General features: G+C 42.4%; 1 protein-coding gene across 4 annotated transcripts in view; it reads left to right on the plus strand.

Moving 5' to 3' along the window:
- Positions 1–25,778, plus strand: part of LOC147041697 (partitioning defective 3 homolog) — a 126,125-nt gene that overhangs the window by 81,500 nt on the left and 18,847 nt on the right. For 2 of the 4 annotated variants that reach the window (XM_085938543.1, XM_085938544.1), the window contains exons 20-21: positions 8,817–8,939; positions 13,346–13,657. In XM_085938543.1, coding sequence (XP_085794669.1) covers positions 8,817–8,939; positions 13,346–13,657 — 435 coding nt within the window. Of the gene's footprint in view, positions 1–8,816; positions 8,940–13,345; positions 13,658–17,105; positions 18,253–25,778 lie in introns of those variants that run through there. The other 2 variants (XM_085938546.1, XM_085938545.1) reach the window with 2 other exon arrangements.

Raw genomic sequence — 25,778 nt, forward strand, 5'->3', positions numbered from 1 at the left:
CCATTCCAAGTTTAGAAAGTTAAAGACGAAAATGAGGTGAGAATAAATGCATCCCAGCGGATTCAATAGCAAAACTTTATATTACAAGAAGAAACTCGTCATATCAATTGCCAGAGGCAAAAAGAAATTTTATGTGATGGGAGCGATTTTAGTAAAACTAGCAAAAGCCCCGAAGAGATTTTAGATTCTGTGCCTGACGAAGCCTTTGTCTCGTCAGTAAATTCAACGCTCTTAGATTTACAGATCACGCACACGCTATACATTAGCAAGTTTGGCGTGTGATTATTTCACCGTTGAATCCAAACATCAAAAAGACATCCTGATGAGGTTAATCCTTTGTAATGGATGTCTCAGTGGTTTTGTCTCTGTCACTCATTATCCCGGCATTACTCTCCAATGCAAGTCTCGTTTTGCTCTCCGTCTAAGGGAGTTTCAAGGAGTTCCGCATCGGTGCTGCGTGCAATTTGCATGCAGGGACTTTGGGCGATCTGATGAATGTGAATTTCATGTCTGATTAAGGGGCAGCGTGATTGGGAGTGCATTAAGAGTCACGGAAAGCGAGGATGGCCGAGGCAAGCTGGCGGATACGCTCTTTGAGTGTTTGGTAGTTTAGAACACGACGAAAAAGAAAAAAAAAAAAAAAGAATGTGTTGATGTGATTATTCATGCCCTCCCTCGCAGAAAGCATGTGATCATTAGATCCCAATTCAGTCAGATTTGTTTAGTTGTTGGAATCTTTGCCCGAGGCTGTGTTAGCGTGCTCCATGGCAGTGATGTCTTGGTCAGGCCCGTGAGACTGCCTCGAGGCGTTCTTAATGAGGTGTCATTTCGCCGCCTCGCCACTGACTGACTGACCTCCTTCATCAAAAGCCACATTCCCATTATTTCTTGACCCTTATGTATACGGATGAGCATTAAATTGATAACTAGACAGCAATCGAGGAGCTCAATTCCCGCATAATATCCTCACATTAAATTACATTACAATGCTACTTTGACCCCATTATTAAGATTTCCGCAATCCTACACCCATTGGCATTTTAAACTGACTCTATTCATGATTAAGACATTACCACATTTTTATATCCTTTTTTTTTTTTTTTTTAGATCTTTGACCCAGTTTTCATCAAAATGAATACGGCCTGTTTTTGATTTCTGTTTTTAATAGGAATTAATAATGTATTGTAAATGTACAACATTGCTGGAGTTTAGTGTTGTAAAACAAAATTGCTGCATAATGAGGCACCGAGTCAATTATGTATTTAATATTACAAAATCTTCCATTTTTGATGAATGTGTATGTGCCAGGGTGTGCTTCCATCACTGTTGTAACTTGAATTTTATATATGTGTAAAGATAAATTGTTTCGGACAAGAGTTATGCAAATGTAAAACACTCCCGGAATAAAGTAGCGTGAAGGAGATGAGCTGGTGGAAGCTGCAATATTGAAAGGCAAGGGTGAGGAAGGAGTGGGGGGGAGGGCAGAGCTAAGGGGGGGAGACTGGGAGCGTGTGCACTGGAGTGAACTGGGGCACCAAGGGAGAGTGGGAAAGAAGGGATAAAAAGAAAAAAAGAACAGGGGAATGAGAAAAGAAGCAAGCTTTTCACAGCGGCACAGTCACGACATCATGAAACTGTCTGCCCACAGGGAAGGATTAAAGCTTCCCCAGCAATTTAGCCTTTTTTTTTTTTTGCGTGTAAACCCGCACCCGTTTTTACGTTAGTGTGCATTTTCAAGAAGGATGCGAATCCTGTGTGTGTGAGGCATGTTTCCCCATGTGTGTAGATGAAAAGACATGTTAATGGGATCTGGCATCACCCTCACCAATTCTCCAAGCCAACGGCGCACACGCGCCTGCCTCAACCCCCCCCGCCCTCATCGCCACTCTGATAAGTACCGCGCCTGACGTTGAGCCATCAGCCGACATCGGAGCTGGCGGTGACAGCCGTGCGCCCCCATCTTCTTTTTCCTCCTCACCCTCCATCACCCCGGGGGACCTCCTCGCCTTGCTCTTCCCAGTAGATGAATTCCCACTCAGGGCTACCCAGCATCATGCTGGAGAGAAGGGCGTGGACAAATACACAGAAAGCTTGGGTTTATTATTCTCAGGCAGCGTGGAAGCACGCTATGAGGGTTGTGTGTTAGCAATTCAGATGCCATGCTTATGTGTAGCATGACACGAAGTGGTTAGTGTGTTCCTGTTCCTGCGCCATTCCATGTCTTTAGCCTATATGAATCTTTCTGCTCATGTGGGCGGGAACAGCAGATGTATGCTAAGCCAGTTTGATCATTAACACACATTAGCGGCTTTTTATACGTGCACACGACCATCCCACCGGCCTGCTTGATAAAAAAAAAAATCCCACTTTCCACCCTCATGCGCCGTCCTCACATATGCTGATTGTGTTTTGGCGCGGTTGAGTTGAAGACAGCAATTAGCCACCTCCACATGTGGGCCGTAACATCTGCTCGGTGTAATCTGGGCAAAAATGATAATTGTTCCTCTTTGGCGCCACCTCGCTCATCATAATGTGTGTAGTAAATGTGAAAAATAACTGTGGGAATGCAACACTTATAATTACATCACATGCAAATACACATTAAACTGGAAAATAGTGGACAGGGACGTTCCTTTTTATTGAATTAAAGCTCCCATGATGAACAATGTATGAATATTTTGTCCATCGTAACTTTTAGCTGTTTTACAAACCTGGAAGCAGGCCTCAACAAATTGGACACCACTTTCAGTTCTCTGTGTTTAAATGTAAGCAGAGACATTCAGTGATCGGATTAAGGAGCCGATTCCTTTGTCCAATCAAATCGGGCATCCACGAGCCCTACATGAGACAAACCCGCAGTCATTAGGTTTGGAATGATCACACGGCGCTGCAATGGAGACCTTGAAGCACGGGGGCGGCCGCTTTTGTGTGTGAGGAGAGACGGTGCTTGCTGCAAGACACATTTAATTGAATCTGAAATCTTGTCAACCTGAAATAAGATCCAGAGATGTCTCTCGAGCTGCGATGTTCGCCGCCCCGCTTTCTGAGACATCGTGGTCTCTTATTAAAGAGCTCAAATTAAGTGGAGTAGTGCACCCAGCCTTAGACTACTAATGATACAAGACCCAAGGGATCGCGAGCAAAACCACCGTTGTCAAAATGCGCATGAGAGAATCTATTTATTTCGCCGCGATGACACACTCGCTACTGTCGAACTCATTGCCAGTCTGCTCACCCAACCACGCGGCTTAGCATGTAATAAAACGGGGGCCTTTGGCTGAAATGACCTTTCCCTTCCGATGGCTTCCCACCTGCCGATGCGTACATCTCAACATGTATGCGATAAGATAGGGAGGAAGAGGATAACTGTGGTGAGAGTAAGAAAAAGAATAAGCCGTGAAAATTGCTTTGGAATTAGAATGGGAATATCAATCGATGTTGGATTACATCTTTGATTTCCGTCAAAGGCACCTAATTAAACGCAGGCGTATAGCTTGTCAACGTCTTGATGTGTTTGCCGTAATTTTCCGCCTTTCTGACATTATTTTAACCCTGAAGGTCGTTTGTTGGAGTAAAAAAATACGAGACAGTCACAATATCTTTGGACAGTTATCAGTAAATTGTTGACGGAAATGTGTCCAGGATTATTTATCAAACCCTGGTTGGGATGTTCACTTGTCTTCACTTTACTCACAATTACTGTCACTCCCACATGTTTTTTTTTTTTTTTCCTTTTTCAATATGCACATCCATATCCCTCCCCGCCTCCTCACATCCCATCTGCCCTGTACATTCATCGTAGCATTGACAGAAAGACCTCTCTCGTCTCCCTCTGGATGCCGGGGAGGGTGCGTGAGGAGGAGGGCGGGCTTTATATCACGGATCAGTGCTTCTGCTGTCTTCTCTCTTCGACAGACTCAAATGCAACATTTAGACCAGTGTGTGTCCATGCCTGTATTTCAGAGTCAGTCTGCGAGACACACAAATGCCCTTGAATGCCATTTTTTTTTTTTTTTTTAGCAGAGCAGCTTAGAAATAGAACAGCTATTGACTCGTATATTCGTCTTCAGTTTGTTTTTAGAAAACACATTGGGACCAAAATTCAGCCTGGGAATATTCTTAGACAGCCCCAAGGCTGATGGCGGCCATCATGCCGAAACGTCCACTGGTTCATTTTTTATTATTTTTTTTTTACACTCGACAGTGTGCTCAGGTATCCCCCCCCTCTCTCTCTGTCATACACTGGTAGTCGCAGTTGCCATCATCAAAAGAACCAAGCCTACTGTATTTTGGATACCGTGTCTGCCGAATCCCGACTTTCCGTGCCCGTGATGAGCAGCAGCAGCCGGCTTGTGGATAACGAGAGTGTCAGTGATCAAAATGGACCATTAGGAATGCAGTGTGCCGCACCGTATCTGGGTCACGGACTGAGCTGCCAACTGCAGCTCCTCAACTAAAAATCCACAGCACCTCCCCCCCGTCCCCCCTTGGCTACTATTCTCATCTCTATTCTTGTATCTTTGTGCGGCTGCATGTCGCTAGGTTGGTTAAACGCGACTGTAGTCAAATGTCTTTGTCTATACACATGTATGATTTTATGCTTGCACATACAGAAGCCAATTCCATCACGCGAACCTCCCTCCGAGGTGTTTCCATGTAAATTGTCCTTCAGAACCTTGCCCGTTTACTGTGCACCCGCACTTGAACAAATTGAAGTATGAATACATCTGGATTGTTTATTTGTGTTGTAATGAGAGACTTTAATCAGAGGGTGTCATGGATTTCAAATGTTCCTCATAGCCTAAACAAAACAACAACCCCAACACACTGTTGTGATTTATGAGAAACATTAAAGGCAATTATGGCGACGCGAGGCCTCATCTTTTTGGATTGTGCAAGCTGTTTACAATACAGAAAACACAAATCGTTCATTGTGGATGTATGTGCATTGAGATGGTGACACAAAATCAGATGGGTGCAACTGCTCCTCATACAAATCGAAACGTTGCGTAACATAACTATCGTGTGTTTTTAATAACAGACATTGCAATTTTTACAAAGAACACTGAACATTTAAATAAATTCTTGTAATCATCATATGAGTTGACATGCTAATCTGTTTTTATATTCATGACTTTTGCTCTTTGAGAATCACACAAATATCCTCCTCCAAAGTCCAAAATTTTCTCAACTGGCTTGTTTTGGAACGGTCGAAGATATCACCTGCAGTGTTCGCTCCTGCTAGTGCAAGGCTTAATCATGAATAAATACATTTCATGCCTCCATGATGCGCTACATACTGCCTCCCCACCCGGCATGAAACATTCTGAATCCCATTCTCACCCCTTCATATATATCACCCTGCTGTTTTCAGAACACATTTAGCCCAAAACTGAAAACTAGTCCCAAGTCTTGTCAAACAACAATTCACATTTTCCTACGACAAGAATAACAGACCATGGAGTTTATTTTCTAATAGTCATTTGAAGGTGAAAATATAAATGGAAGTTTTTCTTTCGAGCCTCACAGCAACAAATGCCCAAAATGCATGTCGGAGCTCCAGCCTAGAAGATTCGGATTAAGTTTCAGGTTGGCCAAGCAGAAACCAAATGACCGTCCTTGAAATTATCTTCTCGTCACTTACTCACATACAGTAGATGGATGCTATTTATTCATGCGTTCTGAGTTCCATGTTCCTTTCTCAAAATATTTTTTCTTTGTGATTTATGGAGGACTTTTCTTTTTTTTCTTCGGTTGCTGCAACTCCCCCTTTAGAAATCTACCAAATGTGTGACTGACTATATTTGAAGTACATTTCTTTTATGAGCCGCAGTTGGTAGATATTGGCGAGGCGTGACACTTAAATTGAACGCTCCTACTTTATTCCTGGAGTTTCATCACATTAGTAGCCATCAAAGCATTGAATCTATTTGATATGACTGACACGTGCAAGATTGCATACAGTCCAAATGAGGCTTGATGGCAATTCAGACATTATCAGGCCAAGCGATGATGAATGACACATCGTTGCAGCTTGCGGGTGACTCCTACAGGTCATGGATATTCTCCGTGCCTATCTGCATTCAGCGCTTGGCTATCTCATTGATCACATGCGCATGTTATCCAGCTGCGCGGTCGCTATCTTTACGTTGGGTTGCGAGCTCTTCACTCCATCTTTCTTGTTTTTTTTTTGGAGAAGAACCCCGCATGCACTCATTCATCACTTTCAGTTGACTGCTGCTTGCCTCAGTGAGATAGATGCTTAAGAACGGATCATTAAACAGTAGCACGGCCAGTTAGTCACAAGCAGAAGAGCAGAGTAGAGCTTTATGGGGATGTGATGGTCTATTTACATGGATAAACTAAGGATCTGAGCGCGACTTGTTTTTTTGGTCTACTGTAAATATAATTACCAATGAAACCCATTTGCTAAATGTGAACGCTTTGGCTTGAAAAATTCTGTTTATTTTTGTTTATTATTTATGTTTTTCTTTTTTTTATCAATTATTTATCAAACAAGTCTACTCAATGATGTTACTTTTGCATTCGTCTTATAAATATGCTCTCATGATGTAGTTTATCTCTTTGAGCCTGTCTCGAAACTATTACTTCAAATTATTACTGCATCAAGGTCATGTAAAATTTGCCGCAATGTTTTTTTTCATTAAATCACAGGGACATCATGCTCACCTTAATTTGCTCTGTGAAGTCTTGCTAGTGGTAACCATGGTAACAACGTGCAGATCTAACATGAGTTTTATTCAAGGTCATCTGATAACTGTCATAGGTTCCACACATTTAAATTGACACATGCATGTTGTATGCTGCATAATCCAAGAGGAATTATTCCTTTTGCTCCATTTTGTTGCTGCTTTATTGCATACACCAAATCATCACCATCCTGTTTACATTCTTGTGGCCATGTGAGAGAAGACACCACAATTTCACATAATTAGTTTTGAAGCATTTTGTCATGTCTGGAATGTGTACTATGTGAAAACAAACCAAACCCCAGTTTCATTTTTCACATCATCACAATTTATTTGGACCACACAAAGCAAACGCCAAGTGTGAAAACACTCTAGATGAAATAACTAAACTTCATCTGTGATTTGAAGAGTTTGTTTTAAAAGTTACAGCAGTATGTGGGACATACACACTTATTTTATCAGGTTGGAAGACACCATTGTCATTCAAACTGTGTATTTCAGCTACTAATCAATATGTTATTATCAAGCCATGTCAACCTCTCTGTCAATACAGCATGATTAATGCTACTTTGCCAGTTAAAAGAAAAAAAAGAGAGCCAAATGACTGAATTGTGTTTTTCCTGCTGTCGCCGTTTAACCCAAATTGCTCTTCTGTAGTTTTACTTCATCATAAAGGCTGCAGAAGTGATTTTGAGGTGTGGCTAAATTAAATTTAAATGTTACGACCGGTTCAAGGTATTGTCTACCTTCTGCCTGGAGTTAAGTTGGGATGGATTCCAGCTTCCCCACTACTCTGAACAAGATAAGCGTTATAGGGAGTGGAAAGATGGATGGAGTGCTTGTCTTTCACTTGGATGTTTCAGGCTGCCAGTAAAGAGGGGGTAACTTTTCATTTTATTGCTGCTGATGCCCTGGTTCTGTCTAAAATGTCAATATGTTTGACACTCACAAATCGCCCAGTGCACTGTTGTTGATTCAGAGGATGAATTGAAAGGAGAGGTTTTTTTTTTTGGGGTGTTACGGTATAAACTTGCATGCATTGATGATAGATAGCAGTGGTGATAAATGACTGACTCTTACATACTGGAGCTATTTGTTGATTAATTAATTAGGTAATGCATGCGGTCTGCGGATGAGATGCCAAACATTATCACCTTGACCTCTCTTCGCCGCCAGCACAAAATCGTCCATCAGACCGAAGCTGTTTTTAAAAGAGTCAGAGATCCCAAGCAGCTATTTCCACGGAGGAGTCAGTTTTAGATCGCTGATGTTTGGCAAAAATGGAATACTAAACATTTATGCACGGGGGTTCTCCCAGTCCATGAATACTTACCCAGCCCCAAATTCAACCTTTTTTCTTTCATTTCAGTTTTAAAACGGTCAAATAGCTTCACTGCCGACAAGCGAATTGCTGTGAGTTATGATGTCGATGTCGTCCGATTGTAGAGTTTTCTATATTGCGGTGGGTTTGTGCTTCTATGCTATATACGAGGACAACATTTTTCTATTTCCCCATTCCTCATCATTTTGAGCCTGCAGGCCTCCTGCCGTTTACCCTCTCAGCACCAAGCTCGGCTGACCTGAGGAATTTACGATCATCGGCTCAGCTTATTCCCACTTCACTGTAAAGCTGTCGTGGATTTACCACCACTCGTGTGTAACTGCTGTGATTAAAATGTAAAAGTTTGCAACGTTGCTGTACAAGTCACATCCGTCCCGGTTTCCCGTTAGTTTGTTCCAACTGTCACTGCTCTTATTGTTTGTCAATTCTCTGGAAGGTCACAGAATGCCATTTTTATCTTTTGAAAATATTTTTTATTGCCTGGACTTCAGTGCACTTTTTATTTCTCTTTTTAATGACATGGTGCATTTTGATTGTATTCACATGAATGAGACCAACAAATAGTGGAAACTGTTCTCAGCTGTCTCCCCCTGGTACACACTGAACCTGAAGAGTATGACAGTTTGACACTTTAATTTCCTTTCCGAGCAGTTTAACCTGATTTTTTTTTTCTGGATAAAGGAAGTGACATGCGACTCTGAAATATCAGAGAATTGAATGTGGCTGGCTGACGTTTTTTTTTTTTTTTTCTTTTTTACGCTTAGGTTTGGAAAGCACCGCAGTAGCGAACAGCCAGGAGTGGAAAGGAGGGCCTCCAGTAAATCCAAAGCTGAAGATGTGCAAGCATCTGAGGAAGAGACTCAGCGGATGAGGCTTGAACAAGAGAGGTCAGAAAATCTCTCCTGAACAAAACACACCAAGAGAAATAAAAATAGACAGTGTACAGATAAACAGAAAAAATGATTGTTTTATTCATTATTCCTGTATTAGTGTTGCCTGTGCTGTTGAGACGAGCTCACCTAATGGCGCTTGCTCATTACCCAGTGGATTTGGCATGACTGAATGGTGCTTATTATTTCAGCAAAATCAGTGTGGCTCTACATTTGTCCCACACTGGAGCTCGCCGGTACTGTTAATCACTCGTGAACTTACTGGCCCTTCATATTCAGTCATTTTGCCTTTGTGTTAGTTGACATTGGTGTGTGCAGGGAGAGGAGGGAGGGGGGTGGATTTTGCAGGGTTTGCCTCATCTCTTGTGGATGAGCCCCGTTGAATTCTCTAGCAGGGGGGAACAATATTAATGCAGGCGGAATGAAAAGACAGCTTGCTGCCTCATTGTTCTCCATCGACTAAATGAACTCGCCGATCAAACAGCCGCTGGTAATAACAGCTAATTGAATAGAAACAATAGGGCTTCATATCACTCTCTCTTTTCGACAAATGAAGAGAAGGGTGGAAGGCTGTCAAATGCGGCATACTGCTGTACACGCACTCACACATGCACAACCTTCACAATGGCTCTCTTCTCTGCTGAATGAAACATCTGGAGGCCTAGCTCAGAAAGACCCTAGGAGTTTTCTATCTGGTATTTGGCTCAGACATGCAGCAAAGGTCCTCCCCGCCATCATCGCAACCCCCTTCTGGCTGAGGTCCCAACACATTTTCCTCAGTGTGCCCTGGAGACTGGTCGGCCTCGGAGAAGAAGCCAGGGCTATCTCCTTTGAGCACCTCCCAAAACGACTGTCATGCTAAGCGGCAAAATCAACACAGACACATCGAGCGCACGAGATAAGTGCAATTCCCACCCCTAAAACGGACACACACTATTTAAATCCTGACTGCTGTCACCATTTCTTTGTCTTGCACCGCATTCTCATTCTCGCTCCGTTCTGCATGCGTGAGCTCCAGTCCCGGTTCCCTGTGCACCAGGCACACCCAATTCTTCCATTCTTTTGTACCTGCCCCCAAATCCTATCACCCAGCCAAACCCGGATTGTCCTACGCTTAGTGGAAAGCGAATCCTGAGGGAAATCACAGAGGCTAATAATAATCCCACCTGCCATCATGCCGGGTCCAGATTGAAAGAATTCAGGTTCAGCTGGGCCAAGAAATTTGCTACATGTTTACAGACTATATTTTCATATACAAAAAAAAGTATACATCTATATGTATAGATTTCGACTTTTTTTTTTTATTGCGTGTGATTCCAGATCGCACTTGCTGGGGTCAGTGCGACCCCGGGTAGACTCGCAGCTCTAATTCAGATTTATCGTCAGTGATTAAATTGAGTTGACACTTTGGAAATGAACTTCGGTGTGTTCCAAAGACCAGTCAACCAGGTGAGTGAGTCCCAATGATTGTGACTTCATATGCTTGCTAAGATGAAGAATTATGATTCAGGGGTAACGGAATGGATTCCAACCTCTGATTGATTAATTCAACATGAGCGCGAAAGGTTTCCCCCAAGGCTTGTATTGTATTTTCCCAACCACTTTTAAATGAATGGTGGTGAAATCATCTAAAAGGTTTGCAATCTGTTTGACTCGATAAAAGCTGACCATCAGTAGTATTTTGTTTTTCTACATTTCTGGCACACTTGCTAGTGGAGCTTATTAACTCTTTGGAGTCTCATCAAGGCAGGACTTGCGCCTGTGGGGGTTTAGCCCGATCTATATCTGTTCGCTCCAGTACCGGCAGCCGTCACTCTGGCTTCTTTTATGCTAGTGGACACGCTTATCTGATTGGTTCCTATTAACAAGACTGTGGAGACAACACGCATTCTGATTGGACGAACAATTCTTTTCTGTCATCCGCTTCCCTGTTAAGGCCTTGGGGGTGGAGGGGTAAAAAGAAAGAAAGAGAGCATGTGTGGTGTTGTTGGAGCCTCTATCAGTCTCTGACTTATCTCTTGCACATGTTAGCCCTGAATCTATTTTTCCGGGCAAAGTGGGGCCACGTAAACGACAAGTTGACAATGCTCTCTCTTCATTTTCTGCCTGAAGAGAGCTACATTCTCTGTCTTTCTCTGTGGCAGCAGATTATGATGTCCATTCTCTCTTATCAGCTTGGCTCCGCTTGGCTTCTAATCAGTGGCCAGCACTTCACTGTGCCTCTCCTCGTCCCTTGTTCCCCGCAGACCACCAAAGAGCAAGCTTTTCTTTTGTTTTCCATTTTCTCCGGCAGTGACACCTTTCTTTTAATTTGTGGTTTGTCTTCTGGGCAAAAAATAACCTGACCAGCAGGTAATCTTTTCTTGCAATCCTTTATCCAACAAATAACCAATAGTTTGCAAAACAACTCCTCTCACCTGTGGTGAAGATTAAGAAAGCAATTTGCTTAAAGGCACACTATTGCCTTGTGCAATTGGGAAATCCCTATCGCACTAAGAATCGGTGTGCATAGTGGCCCCAGTGTTATTATTCTCGTAATTTCTCGTGCCACATCATTATTTTTGTATCCCATTTGAGTCTAAGTTCCATAAGTTCAAAGGAAGCGTGAACTGTCTGATGGGAAAGTGTGATTACCATTGTAATTATTTTTGTGATTACAATTATAATGATTTTGATACCTAAGGCAAGTTAATACGATTATCTCCCCTGTAAATGAACACCCTGAAACCTGAACAATTATCTCTTATGATTGCATTATGCTATTATGGGCCAAGTGTCAACAGAAAAAGATGGGCTATCTGGGAGTTTGTAATTCTGCACAGACAGCTGCAAGGAGTCATTTGCCGCACTTTGATTGAATTCAGATATACATACCCGCCCTCCATCTGCTCTTCACAACAATAGAACGTGTTTTGATGAGGGTGCAGTGAAAAGAAAAATCTATTCAGTGCGGATGAGAAAGTCAGAGCAACAGCCTTCTGTTTTTTTTTTTTTCATCCACTGCGGTAACAATGCATACTGAAAAGGCAGTCTTTCAAACTTCTAAGAGTGTTGACTTGAAAATAAATAAAGTACCGAAGGAGTAGGTCATCTTCTGTCCCCTGCCTGACTCCTATTGGGTTGATTAAACATTGACAAAAGTCTGTTGGTTATTTTTGGCTCAAGTAACATTGACAATGGAAAGACTGCGTGAACTGACACGGTTTAACCCTTTTTTTTTCTTTTCTGTCAAGAAAAGTGTCCTAGAACAGTAGAAGTTAAATTATATACATAGTTTATTGTGGTGCAAGTCAACTACTGACTTTTTGTGAGCAGTCCAAAGCGTTAAGTTTTTGCTTTTTCGTTACACAATTACACAGCACATATATATTGTTTAGGCTCTCTCTTCTTGCCAATAAAAGCTGAAAAGCTTTTTATGTGTGTTGGAAAAAAATCTGCTGCAATAATATTGACAGTAAATGAAAATAAAATGGTATATATGCCATGTTTATTAGTTCATATTAAAGAAATAGAAATACATACCCTGCAGGAAGGTCTCTGTGCTTTGCGACATCGGGCCAGGCAAGGGCCATTATCTCATTACAAATGTCAACATTGTCATTTTTATGAATCTGGTTAGCTCATAAAACGCCAGAGGGTTGAGGATTGAATCTCAGCGGACTTCCGTGAACCTCTGCTAACACTATTTTCTAGTCCTTCCTAGCAGAGATCAGACATCGCTTCAGCCAGATGGTAGGTGGAAGGGATTTGGGGAATTGTTTTTTTCTTTTTCCCGAGCTATGAGACTTATGTTCTGTCCCTTCATAGTGTCCCTGACCTGGTGGCACGACTATGCTGTTAATGACTTCCACATTGTACCTGCACTGTAGTCATGCAAAAAACAAAAGGACAGGCATGTTAATGCACGACCGATGACTACATATCATGCAACTTCACATCAGGCCTCCATCAAAATGTAATTCTGTAGATAATGCTCAGCAAATGGGATTTGGGATGGCTGGAAATAAATAAGGATGTCTATGAGTCGGACGTGGGAATTGGGTTAATCCGTCGCTGAAAAATGGGGATTGTTTGAAATATGATTACTGTTATTAAAATAAAGACACTGAGGACCGAAAAAGGCTGGAGGGGATTCAAGGGCTGTTTCAAACGTGTCAATCATCTGCGAGCAGGCGTGGGGGGAGGCGGGGCGGTGGATGTCAGAGGTCGTTTGTGACCTAAGGTAGTAGGGATGTGTTACGCCTGTGGGAGGTAGCATGCTTGTTGTGCGACCCCACGACACGGATGCAACATCTGGAAACGGTGAGCAGTCGGGTGGCTGCTGTTAAATTCCCTCTAGCACTCCTCATTGTCCTCACAACAACAACAAAAAAAAATTCAAATAATTACTTTGTTCATTCTAGAATACAGGCCAAGATGCGCGAGCTCAGGGAGAAGCAAGCAAAAGAACGTGAATATGCTGAAATTCAAGATATCATCGGCCCCTCCGCGTTGAGCTCAGATGAAGAGCACACCTACGCCGGCATCGGGTCTTGGGACTCGTCGGCGGACAGCACCAGCCTTGATCCTTACGGCAGCCAACACCAGTACCATCTTCCTTTGAGCCCCCAGAACCCTCCTTCTTCCGCCAGTCTTCCAAACAACAACCCACCTCTAGAGGCGCTCTATGCTCAGGTCAACAAGCCCCGCAATGGACGCCCTGCATCTTCAGACGGGTAAGTCACAAAGTGATTATGGAGCTTGAAATGTTTCTGACTCCATTTACTTTATTTACACCTCATCAATGACATATAAGCTGTGTTTGGTTTGCTCATTTTACTTGTCACGGAAAACAATATTCCATACTTGACAACTAGCAGATTACTCTTAGTGTTTAAAGAATTGCGAGTGCAAGATGTGACTCAAGATGAACTCATCTCTTAGTTGCTCTTAGTTTGGTGAGTTGGGTGTGTGTGAGTGTGCATGTACGTGTGTGTCACCAGGAGATAACGGCTCCACAGTATGTGTATTTAATAATGTTGTTCAATGATCATCCTCCATCCGTTCACCATCTATTTCCCCCTTCCTATATCCTGTAGAAAGTCAATTACAGCAGAAATGACACGATTATCTGGCCAAACTGATAACTAGTTCAATACATGTTCCAGTTCAGGTAGATAGGCAGACAGTCTGTAACCTCAGGACAGAATCACTATCTTACAGCTATCTATCGGAAATATCTTTTTCCCCTAAAGCCAGTTTTTACACTGCCAAAAATAAAGATTTTTTTGACAGCGATGGATATGATTCTATTAAATATCAATTTAAGCTCCAGCGATGCAGTATTCTCTCAAAAACAGTCCGAGGCTTTTCTCAGGAAAACATTTAGTTCTTTCCCTGAGAGGAGTCTAATTGTGTTTAGCGTCTTCCGATTACATTTATTATTATTAATTCCCTCTGACCATCTGGCTAATGTTTTTCTTTCCTTTTTTCCCTCTCTTTTACAAATGTTTTTGAATTGAAATCCAAATGCATTACACTAGTTATTACATCGTCTCTGAGAGTAATTGGTTTATTAAAGAAAATAACTCAAAAAGAACTTGCCTTGTAGGGTATTGGGCTCCTGCTCTCCTATTTTTGTAGTTTTGTGTGACGTTTAATTTCCATGGGTTTATTGGGGGATCAGAACCTCAGCCATGCATGGCACAATGTGGAATTGTATTTGCAAAAGACCCAATTAGAGATCACATGCTATCTTTTTGTCTATGCTGTATTTATGTCTTCTTGTTTGACTGTCTTGTCAGGAATGAGCAAGTTAGATGATGGATGGGGGCCGCAGAGATGGTTGAGTTTGTCAAAGTTGTTTATTAATTATTTGGAGAAAGTAAGATGACCGTCATTGGCTCGTGAATTGTCATTGCAGCTTCATTTAAGGCGGAGGATTTTCTCCTTGGTCCATTTAACTAATTAGAGACACTTACCAGACCCATGGTTGACGAAATTAGGTCCACATGGCTCCAATTGCCCGTTACTGTTTATCGTTGTTTTGCAAGTCGCTGCTCTTTAGTGTCTTACAAATGTACATTGGTTTAATGTCATTATAAAATCATTCACCCATGATTCAGTTTCTAAGCTGCCCACTTGTTTAACCTCTTTAGATCATAAGACGAGGCGGGATAAATAACTCGATGTACACGTTTTTGTCTAATAGACCTTTGGTAATGGTGCACTGATGGGAAGGTCACAATGACTGTAAAGATGGAATGAGTCAGACCTTGTCATATATAAACTCTTAGCGATAGGAAGACCACGGAATCATGCTCAGTCTGCCCTATTAGGTTTTACTGTTGCTGACAATTTATTAGCACCCCCTCTGTTATTAAAGCTGACAAGACCAGCCATGTTTAGACAATTAGATCGCGTAATAAAAGCAAGAGAGCCCAATAAAAGTTCATTCTTTGTGTCAAGTTTTATCTGAATTTTATATTGCACAGTTATCAAATTTTACTCTAAACGTCACAGCATGATGATGTTTTTAAGTTTTGCTACACCTTGTTTATGAAAACGGGGTCATTCGAGCAAAATGGAATGACCTCATTTCTAGACAGGCATCTGAGTTAACTCCTCCATCTGCCAAGGGACCCCGGGGTTTGGGTAACTGGTACTGGATGGTGCATTTGAGCACGACGGCCTGACAGGTGCCAGCCTCCGAGGGATTTGTGAGAGGCGGGCATGAAACAAAGCATCACCTTTTGAAAGTGTTATTTGATTGACTGCTGCTCCCATTACCCATCAGGAGAGAGAGCCTCTGCTGCAGTGGTAGAAGGAAGCAGTGGGGCAGGCAGGAGGGAAAAAAAAGTAGCCGATCGAGCTCAGCAGAGCTTTTGAAGTTCTGTGAAACTCAGACGCTCCAGAGAGCCGAGCAGGCAGGAGGATGAGAGCGCGAGAACCCAAAGATCGACACTTAAATAACACTTTTCTTTTTCTTCTTTTTCAAGAGCCACTCTATAAAGTCGAAACCTTCACTTGCATGGCCTTGAAATTTGATCACGAGGTTGTTAATGCATTTTCCGAAGAGGATAAAAGAACAGACTTTCCATTTTTGAAGGACATATTAAGTATGGATATCCCCCCTGGAAGATAGTTTGGATTTGGAGTATTTGTTCCCAACTGAAAAAAAACCCCCAAAAACTTAAATATTCAATATATGTCTTTTCCCGTCATCCGTAAACATTAGTACACGTGTCCAAAGTAAACAAGGCACATCTGTCTTATGCTAGCTAGCAGCCTGCAGGTCCGCATCTGGTCTAACCGGACCACTAATGCGGCTAAATTATAGTGATTCGTGATGTTCTGCCTCAATCAGTTGCTTGCTGGGCCATTATGAAGTCAACAATTTTGTTTTCTTTCTCATCCTTAGTTAGTTAATTAAGTCTGCAATCAGCAAGCCGTCCGTCTCTGTGATTTTTATTGTTAGTAATTTATTATTTCGCAATCAAAAGAAGATTAACAGTCCTTTTTGACGGCAACATCTGTAGCTTTGATTAAATTCTACCTCTCAATAATTTATTGGTAAACAAATTAATCTTTTACGACCCAGGCCTCTGTGTGTGACTTAAATAACAGCTCATAAGTTACTAATAACTTCGTGTTGCTTCCCAAGGGGGTAAACATGAGAAGCGTATTGAAACACTTTTCCTTAATAAGACATCCGCTATATTTTAATAGTAGTAGAAACTAACCCTTTATTAAGTTCTGGCAAATATTTGCACATTTTTTTCCTCAACTTTTTGGTTTGCTGGGATATACAATCTCAGTTTCAGATCTCATTTGTGATCAAGTTCGTTTAGAGCTTTCTGGGTTTGTTAAACTATTTACACTAATACAAACCAACAGCAAAACAATAGTAATCAACAACGGATGATTGAATTGGGATTTGGCAGTGAATAATATTTCACTCATTTGCTGTTTGTTTCCCTTACTGTGCACTAATGCACCTTATATGCCTGAAAATACGGTCTCTGTACTCTGATGATAGCACAGGAGGAACTAATGTAGGAAATGTACATCAAACTTATCACATGGTTTCTACACAGATAGCAACGTGTATCTCCAAGGCAAAGCAAGTGAATTATTTTCATGCTCTGTTCTCATTTTTCCTCCCACCCTACTCTCCCGCTTCAGAGAGAAGCCCCTGTGGGATAGATGTGATGAGATGGAGCACGCAGAAAGCAATTTATCCTCCGTTTGTACCATTACGTTCATTTAAGAAAGCAAACAGCCTGCAAGCAGACCAACAAAGCAGGTTGTGGGAGTGGGGTGGGGTGGGACTATATAGACCCACCTCTCCTTCAACTCAACATCAAGTGGATCAAGCTGATTAAGCTTGCATGTACAGTATGTGTTTTATCAATACTTCAAATGAAAAGCCTGGAAGACATGCAAGTAATACCTAATGCATTTTCACAAGATGATGAAAGAGAGGGAGAAGGGTGTTTGGCTGTGAGCATGGGTTCTTCTGCGCAGAAATATGCAAAACGGAGATGGGAAAAGCTTGAAACGAACCCTACGGCTATTGAAACCTGCTTTGCTGATCAACTTCTGGTAATCAGCAGCTGCAAACGGTTAGATAACCCAACAGCCGTCGCTATTCTGGAGGCTAGCAAGGTTTGACACCTTGACTCATTCTCTCTTTGAGACAGGTTATCAAAATAAAAGAAAAAAGAGAAAAGTTTTATTTTGGACTATTTATATCTGACAAATATGATTTGCATTCAGTGATCTTCCAAACCGCCTATTGTGTCCGTCAAAATCAAAGTAGTCCATTAGGAGTCACACACATTATGTACTTTGCCTGTTTGTTGACTTTGAGGTCACATTCGGCTTTTCACATGATGGATAACCCAATTTCATAAACTAATAACTGGTCCGCTCGGCCAGCATAGAATCGTCGCTTTCATCTTGCAAACAGGCCATCCCTTACAGCTCTTGCCAGAAAGAGATCAGGTGAGGAAATTGATGGAGATGCACAGTACCCGACACATGACTCCCACGCCATCTTTCTTACCTTTTTCTCATTTCTATCTTTAGTTATGCTCAGTGGGAACACACACACGCGCAGCTGCTGTATTGTAACGCATGACCCGAGTGTGTCACAGATGACATTAAACCTTTTTAAAAAAAAAATATGTGCTCCGAGGTTTTAGGTCAACCGGGGACAATGTGAGTTAGTGCTATCAAGGAGTTTTATCGTGGGAGTCATGAATGTTGCCTATTGCCATTAAAATGCTTTTCAATATAATATCGCTAGCCTGTTTATCAGTCGTAATATTTCTGTTGTGTCTCAGCAGCATGACGAGAAAGTTTAATTATATTGAAGTCAACTCATCATGTTAAAGTTAACTGACCTTTCTCAATGGGTGAGTGACCTTTAAAATTCTTGACAATTAATGCTAATTGCTAATTCTTCAACGATAATATATCCCCGATGATTTACGCTGTTGTCCAAAAGTCATTAGCATCCAGTGGTCCCTGATTCCGCACGGTGTCCCGGACACAATTTTCTGAACCGTATCTCTGGGGTGCAACTGTATCATGAAGTTCAAAGCCCATTCTAATTAATAGCTCAGCCAGTGTGTACTGGGCACGTAATTGAATTTCCCTCACCCACCGATTTGGTGAGAGTGTGTAGACATAACACAATAGTTTTCTCTGTTTATAAAAGCAGCGTCCATATTTATATGGAGATATTATAGAGGGATGATTTCTTTCTATCATATGTTTGCGTCTGCATGACAGTTTTATTCCCAAACAACACAAATGGAGTGTTTGCATATTTTGTTAGGGTTAGAGTTCACAGATGGAACCAATGAATTTTCGGTGACATTAATACCTTTGGGGACGTTTTGAAATCTAAACAAGTCAAAAGGTTGGGCAGCATGGATCGTGGTCTTGTTCTCAGAATTTGAAAAGATGATCAAAAATACTTTTGTGAGATTAGAGGCTTGTGTCAATTAACAGTGACACAAAACATGAATCATGTTTCTCTTTTGGCCGAGTGAATTTCTTCTTATAAAATAGCGTTTATGTTTTCAACAAGAGTGAAAATGTTATTAAATGTTGCCATTAAATTTTTGCCATGTCACCAGAAAATAAACAAGATCATACAAAAGGCTTCTCTATTTGTTTGCATTTTATAAAAGCCCTTTACAGGGCATTGATTTTGCCAAAGTGTCCTTCATGCAGAATTCGACAAGTGGTCTTCTTTGTTCGGTCACCTGAGCTAAACCTGTTTGTGCTCCCCGTGAGACCTAATAAAACCTCGTAGAGGCCAGCAGACAGACAGAGTGCCTGTAAAAATGCTCTTAGCCGGTCACAACCCAGTAATGACAACACACAGACTTATTTGTCTCTTGTAATGGGACCATGATGTCATCACTGATCATCCTGGAGCCATAGGTCTTGAAATCTGGCTTGGTCTCAAAGAGGAGGTGTTGTATTAAAGGGAACCGAGTATTTTGATTACAGCATACTTTTGTTTCAAAACTGCAGGGCATCCTAAGGAGTGCGCCTGTTAACCCTACCAACAGGGGACCTCCCGTGTGACTGGCTATTCTTTTTTCCCGTGATGGTCTGTAAATGTCATAGTGAGAAATGACACCCTAGAACCACTTGTCTTTCCCGCAGTGATTAAATATAAAGTATAATCCTCAACCTGCAGTTATATGTCGGTCATTAAAGGCTCACTGTAAGGCCAACCTGCCTTTACGGTGGATAATGCTCATGTTTTAGCGATAGTTGGTGACGTCAATTAAACTCTAGATTACTTTTACGACTTCATGAAACAAATTGTTGCTGATCCATTTTGCGGCCGTGTGTGGGGTAACTCGGTTATGAACCTTTAATTTCCCCGGTAGTTTGTCTTTAATACAATTATTTTTGTATCATAGTTTGCAACAGGCAGTTTCTTTCCAATTATCCATACATTTAACAAAGAAGTTGACGGTGGAAGGTAAAGCATTGAATCATCAAAACAAAGACAGGCAGCCAGGATGATTTATGACATGGTCAAGAGAGTGAAACACTTGAGTGTACTATTGAATGGCTTTAGACTGTAAAATCTCACTGGTTGCATTTTCCCTAATAGTGTCTTGGACTATATCTGTCTCTCTTTATTTGAATGGATGTAGATGGAGGAAGCAAAGGTGCTGGTGTGTTTTTGTGTGTGTGTGTGTGTGTGTGTGTGTGTGTGTGTGTGTGTGTGTGTGTGTGTGTGTGTGTGTGTGTGTGTGCAGGCTTATCACAAGAAAGAAACACACACAGTAATACACACATACTGTAAATACGCTGAACGTGGAGCCTCCAAAGCTGATTAGTTAGACTTGTGATTTCCAATTTCAAACCCGTGACACAAATCCCACACTTAATATTCATGCGGACGTGGTCGGGGGGGGCGTGTTGGAGCCACATGATCAACTAAGTTAAGAGGATGACATGTAGTAATTCTTTATTTTTACTTATGGATGCTCTATTGGTTATCTAGTTGTTTGTTGGTTTTGACGGTTGCCATTCTTTTTCCACACTGTACTTTATAAGCGGGATTACGGCCTTATCTCACAGGATTTTATTTTCGAGAGAGAGCGTAAGGGCCAGTTCACTGTTAGTGTGACGCTCTGTCTGTGTCCTCTAACCTTGTAATCATGTCGCTATGTTGTGGAGTCATCACAGCACTGCAAGCGGAGAGAACAATGGGTGGGGGTAGAGGGGGGGGGGGGTCAAGGAAAGATAGTGATAAGACAAAGTGAGACGCAAAAGATTAATGGGCAATAAAGAGCAGTTGAGGTAGAGGAAGAAATATAAACTTAATGTCCTCACTATCATATCAGTGCAGTTGAAGTTATCACCACCTTTCACCTTAAACCTTTGGAAATCCCAAAATGATTTGTCTTTTTCACGAGCTCATGGCATTTTCACAATCTGTTACATCACCCGAAAAAAAAAAATCAAGTAGTGTGATATGTAAATGTATGTAAGAACAACACGGCAAGCTGGGACGATCATAAGGACAAGGAGAATCCCAAAGGAGGAGCACACGGCAAGTCAGCTAGACCTCTACCTCCCAGCGGCTGAGAAGAATTGCAATGAAAAACACTTCACTCCTTTGCCTTCCTGTTTAGTCCGCAGCTGTACAACTCCCATGCCATCATTCATCCCTGCCTCGGTGGAGCTGTGTGAGGTGTTTCCAGCCTCCGCCAACGCTCCATAACTCAAGGCTTCCTCTCCAAAGAGACGCTCCTCAAACAGCACCTTTTCCCATCTCCTCCCAAGCACTCTCATCACTCCCATCAGTCTGTCTTTAAAACAACCAGCGGAGACATAAGAATCAACAGCCTGCGACCATCAACGTAACTCCGCATAGCCGCTTGCCTCATTCCCAAAGGGCCTAAGGGGGAAATGTGGCAGACATGTGGCTGATCTTGCTCCTCTGGGAGACTTTAGGAAAAATTGCAGCAATAGAGTCTAGAGGGGCTATAATTCACCAGGCTGACTCCATGATGCTGTGACATGGTTATTAGCTATATAAACTAGAGCTGTCACCGCGCCATTATTGCTCACGTTCGCGTGGAACCATCTTTTTATTTACTCATTTTTGTCCGAGTCAACTGTTGGTTGTGTCATTGAAGTAGACATTACCTCTTACCTAGAAATGAAGCAATGGCATAAACTCTAGGCCGTATCACATAAAGATGAATTCATCTCTTGTACAGTATCAAGCAATGCTTTTCATTTTCTTTGACACACCCCTAGGAAGAATCAAATATTTCTGCCCAACTCTCCTCCATGGCTATAAATAGTATTTTCCTAAAATATATATGAGGGTGACTCAGCGCTTATTGTCTTTGATACTAACAATCATAAACCGAAATACAGTTTTTTATGAGCACTTTCATGCATCAGTGCCCAGACCAATATTGAATTACCCCGCCAGACTATTTTGCGCTTTGAATCTTCGGTCCGTCACTTAATTACCTTTACCGGGCCTGATACTCCTCTTCATCTTCACCTCATCTTCTCTGTCTCACGCCATCTCACTTCCTCCCTCCTACGCTTTTTAGCACCCTCTTTGACATGCACGTACACACTCACATGTGGGCGCCCTGAGGAGTTGCTGTCAATCACCCATCAGGCGCCCAGGTCAATTTGCCAGGCTGCCAAATGTGTTGTATCAGTGTGCTCCTCTGTGTCAAGAGCTCTCATTATAGGCCAAAGGCTAAACCAAGGAAGAGAATGAGTCTCTCGTCCATTATTTCCAGTCCTCCATGACCTCCTAACCTCTGCTTTCTTTGACTAAATATCACCTTCCCAACCCCCATACCTGGCCATGGCAGCAGTATTTTGAACCCATCCAAACTGGCATCACCTCTCTTTCCCTTCTGGCTTCGGGCAATTTGATCTGGGACTTGCATGTGGAGCCACTTATGCTTTCTTTTTGTGTGACGGTGACGAGAAGATTATTAATAGTGCTGGAAATGTTGCAGCTTTTGCTCAGGAAGACAAACTCACTGATCATTTTTGTGAGAAAAACTATTTTCATCTTTAGTCTAAATTATTTTTGAGATATATGCACGGCTACAATTTTACCCACTTCAGCACGTTAGGCATGTTATATTCGGCAAGCTACCCTAGCGGGAAAAATCACTTCACCACTGATCACTAATGCACAAATTAATTTACCAGCGTGGCAGCATCTGCTTGATGAATCGCTCGTAATTAGCCTGTAGGTGTAACTGAGGTGTCCTTGCTTATCTACCTTCTCGTTTGCCAAACTGGCTGATTCAAGTTGGATTACTTTTCTCCACACTACACAATTAAACACCTTTATACTGCTCTGATAAAACATTTGAACAGCCAACAATTTTATTTAAATAATCTCCAGTGTGACTTTCAATGGATTATTCGAGTCTCCATCCCAGCACATGCCGATCTCAGGCAAGGAGGAGAACAAAACAGGAAGTGTGGAGGGAGAGACTCAAAGACAAGAGAGCATTCTCGAAGTGATTAGTGTGCATCCTAATCCTTCCTCCCTAACCTCGTGTTGAGAGAAGAGATAACCTGGTAGACAAGAGCAACTACCAGGCCTCGCCATGTTAGACCTGTAAGTGTCCTTTAAGTGTGGTCAGGTTGAGTGACTGCTGCTGGCTTGGAAGAAAGGGTCGAGCAGTAAGAGGGATAACAAGAGCCAGTAAGAGGATGTGAGAGGACTTTGTCTTTGTTTTTGCAGCGGCTAAACAGGGATTAGTGCTTTGCTGACATATTCTGTCAGTTGCCACACTGTGAAGTCTGCTCAAAGGCCAAATGAAAGTGACTCTAGTGAAAATGACCATCCCCGGATGGAGTGACTCACGGACTGATCCAGGCCTGGACTCCCTGTTGATCCCCCACAGCTCCAGAACACATTGCAACGTAGTGCATGTTTTTGATTGGCCGACACGATGGAAAGTCTGTCAGTGTTTTAACTGTTGAATTACTTTTGGTGGTTTGTTTTCATGCTTGACGAAAAGTAGAAAGAACATCTCGGTGAAATGTCTGAAGTGAAAGAGCGCAAAGAGAAAGAAACCGGCAGTGACAACAAGATCACAGGCATTTTCATTCTCACAAGAAGCCTGTGATTTATATCTCTTGGAGTGGAAGGAAGGTGATGTGGCGATAAAATCCCAACCTAGCGAGAAAAGACATGACATCACCTTGAATGCTCCTTTCCTGACGGACACTTTAGAGGTTGTTTGTTTTACTTGTTCATTAGATATACGCTTTGGTCCATGCCCCGGGAAGACAGAGAAGTTCATTGTGATAAAGCCGTCTTTTTGCACTCCTGCCTGCCACCATGAGGTGCCAAACATCTCTCTTTGATGAAGGCACACTTTGTTTGGAAGTGGACGGAGAAGCCAGAGATTGGGGTGGCCTTGTTTTGTTGGCAGGGCAGTGCTAGCTCCTTATACTTAATGTTATTAAGCCGGAGCAATCAGAAACGCAATCAGATGTAGTGACCCTCCAAAATAGAATCACCAAATTCTGTTCCAATGAAAATTTGAGTCTTGATTTAGTCCAAGAAGTATGCAGGAGGGGGTCAGGGTACCTAAAGAAAAGCCAGACAGGCATTGGGAGAATTCAAACAACTGTGATACAAACCTGTAGCTCTGAACTATGAGGCAGAAATGGCAACCACGACCACACCACGCTGGAAATAACATCCATGAATATTTATTGACTTTGCTACACATCGGTTCTATGAGAATAATATTAGTCAATGTGTTTGTGGAGCAGAAAGTAACTTCTTTACTCCATGGCATCTATATATGAAGAAAGAAGTTCTGCTAGCCTGGCGCTCCGGAGCGTCTGGCTTGGTTTGATCTCAAGTGACAAGTGAGGGCTTTGCAGACAGGGGGAAGAATAGCAAGCTTGGCGTACGAATAAGGTGTCTTTGATAGTTGAAATTAATGAGGCTGGATATGTTTGGCACCGCTCATTATGCCTACATATAGACCACAAACCCTGAGGGCCCTAACTCTGCTTTCTCCTCTTTGTGTCATGATCTCTCCGTTTCTGATTTTGAGCCTCCTCTCCACTTTTTGCCCTCTTTCTTTTTTCCTACTTCCTGCTCTCTCTCCCCGGCACCAACTTAAACACCCTTCCCGTCTTTCAAATGCTGTGTCTGCGATGTGCAAGCTCGAGATAATATAATCGGCCGTGTGCACGGTGAGAACAATAAGTGTCATGTCGGGCTGACAAAAAGCAGACACTTCTTCAAAGGCACCTTAACATTCCACTTCTGCCCCAAATTAATGTGGCTAAAGGAAGAAGTAGGGGTGGAGCTACTCAAGTGTTTCCTCTCGCTAAACCTTGCTGCTGTTTTATTTCGTATCTATATGTGGCTTATGAGCAAGAATCAGTTCATCAATGTGCCATTACCGGCTGAAAAATCAATGAGGCTAAGTACAAATAACCAATTCCAAAGTCCATACTATAAGCATGTTTGTATGTCTATGATTGCGCGCCTGTTTGTGTTAAGGGGTTGATGGTCCCAAGGTTGGCTCCTGAGATAAGGCGGACATCTGTTAGACCGTCTTTATCTCTGGCAGAGCTCCCGACACACAGTAGTGGTAAGAAGCCCCATCTAATCAGAACAGGCCCGGTCTTGTTTAGCACGGCTGCCAGTTCAGGGAGCCTTCCACCCTGGGTTCTGCCCCCGAGAAGTATTCGTACACAAAATGGCTGCAAGACAGCTCAATTCTCCAGCTTCCACCGAGCACAAAGAAAGGTCCATTAAGGTTCGGAATGATGAAGTTGGCTCGAAAGAAGCATTTTTTTTTTTTTTACCTACTTAGTGTCTTACCTTCTCGGCTCGCAATCAACCTGCCGCTACCGTTTTGGCCTAAGCACCCTTGTATAGCAGCCCCATAGCCCTGTTGCTGTTTGCTCTGTTTCCCAATCTATTTCTCTCAGTGCTGACCGTGTCAACTGCAGCCTACTTTCACGTCACACATAATACCCGTCGAGCTCCTTGACACAAATTGGCTGATATTGACTGCAAGGAGTCTCACAGTGTATCAAGATTGATTTCGTTTTTCTTCCTTGTTTTTCTATCAGACGTTTTTTTGGCCCGGGTTTTAATGCATGTGTGTGTGTTTTCAGGGTAACAAGCAGCAACACTAGCCTTCAGTGCTGTATAAAACTAGTCCTTTGGAGGTTTAATGGATCTTGGTAGGCCTTGTCACTGTGTGTCTTGGTGTGTTTGCCCCTGTAGATCATGCGAGCGGAGGGTTTATTCAGCTGTGGTGGTGTGTGTGTCACACGGAT

This window comes from Syngnathus leptorhynchus, chromosome 19 (assembly GCF_054491065.1).
Source record: "Syngnathus leptorhynchus isolate UIUO chromosome 19, UIUO_Slep, whole genome shotgun sequence".
Taxonomy (NCBI): Eukaryota; Metazoa; Chordata; class Actinopteri; order Syngnathiformes; family Syngnathidae; genus Syngnathus; species Syngnathus leptorhynchus.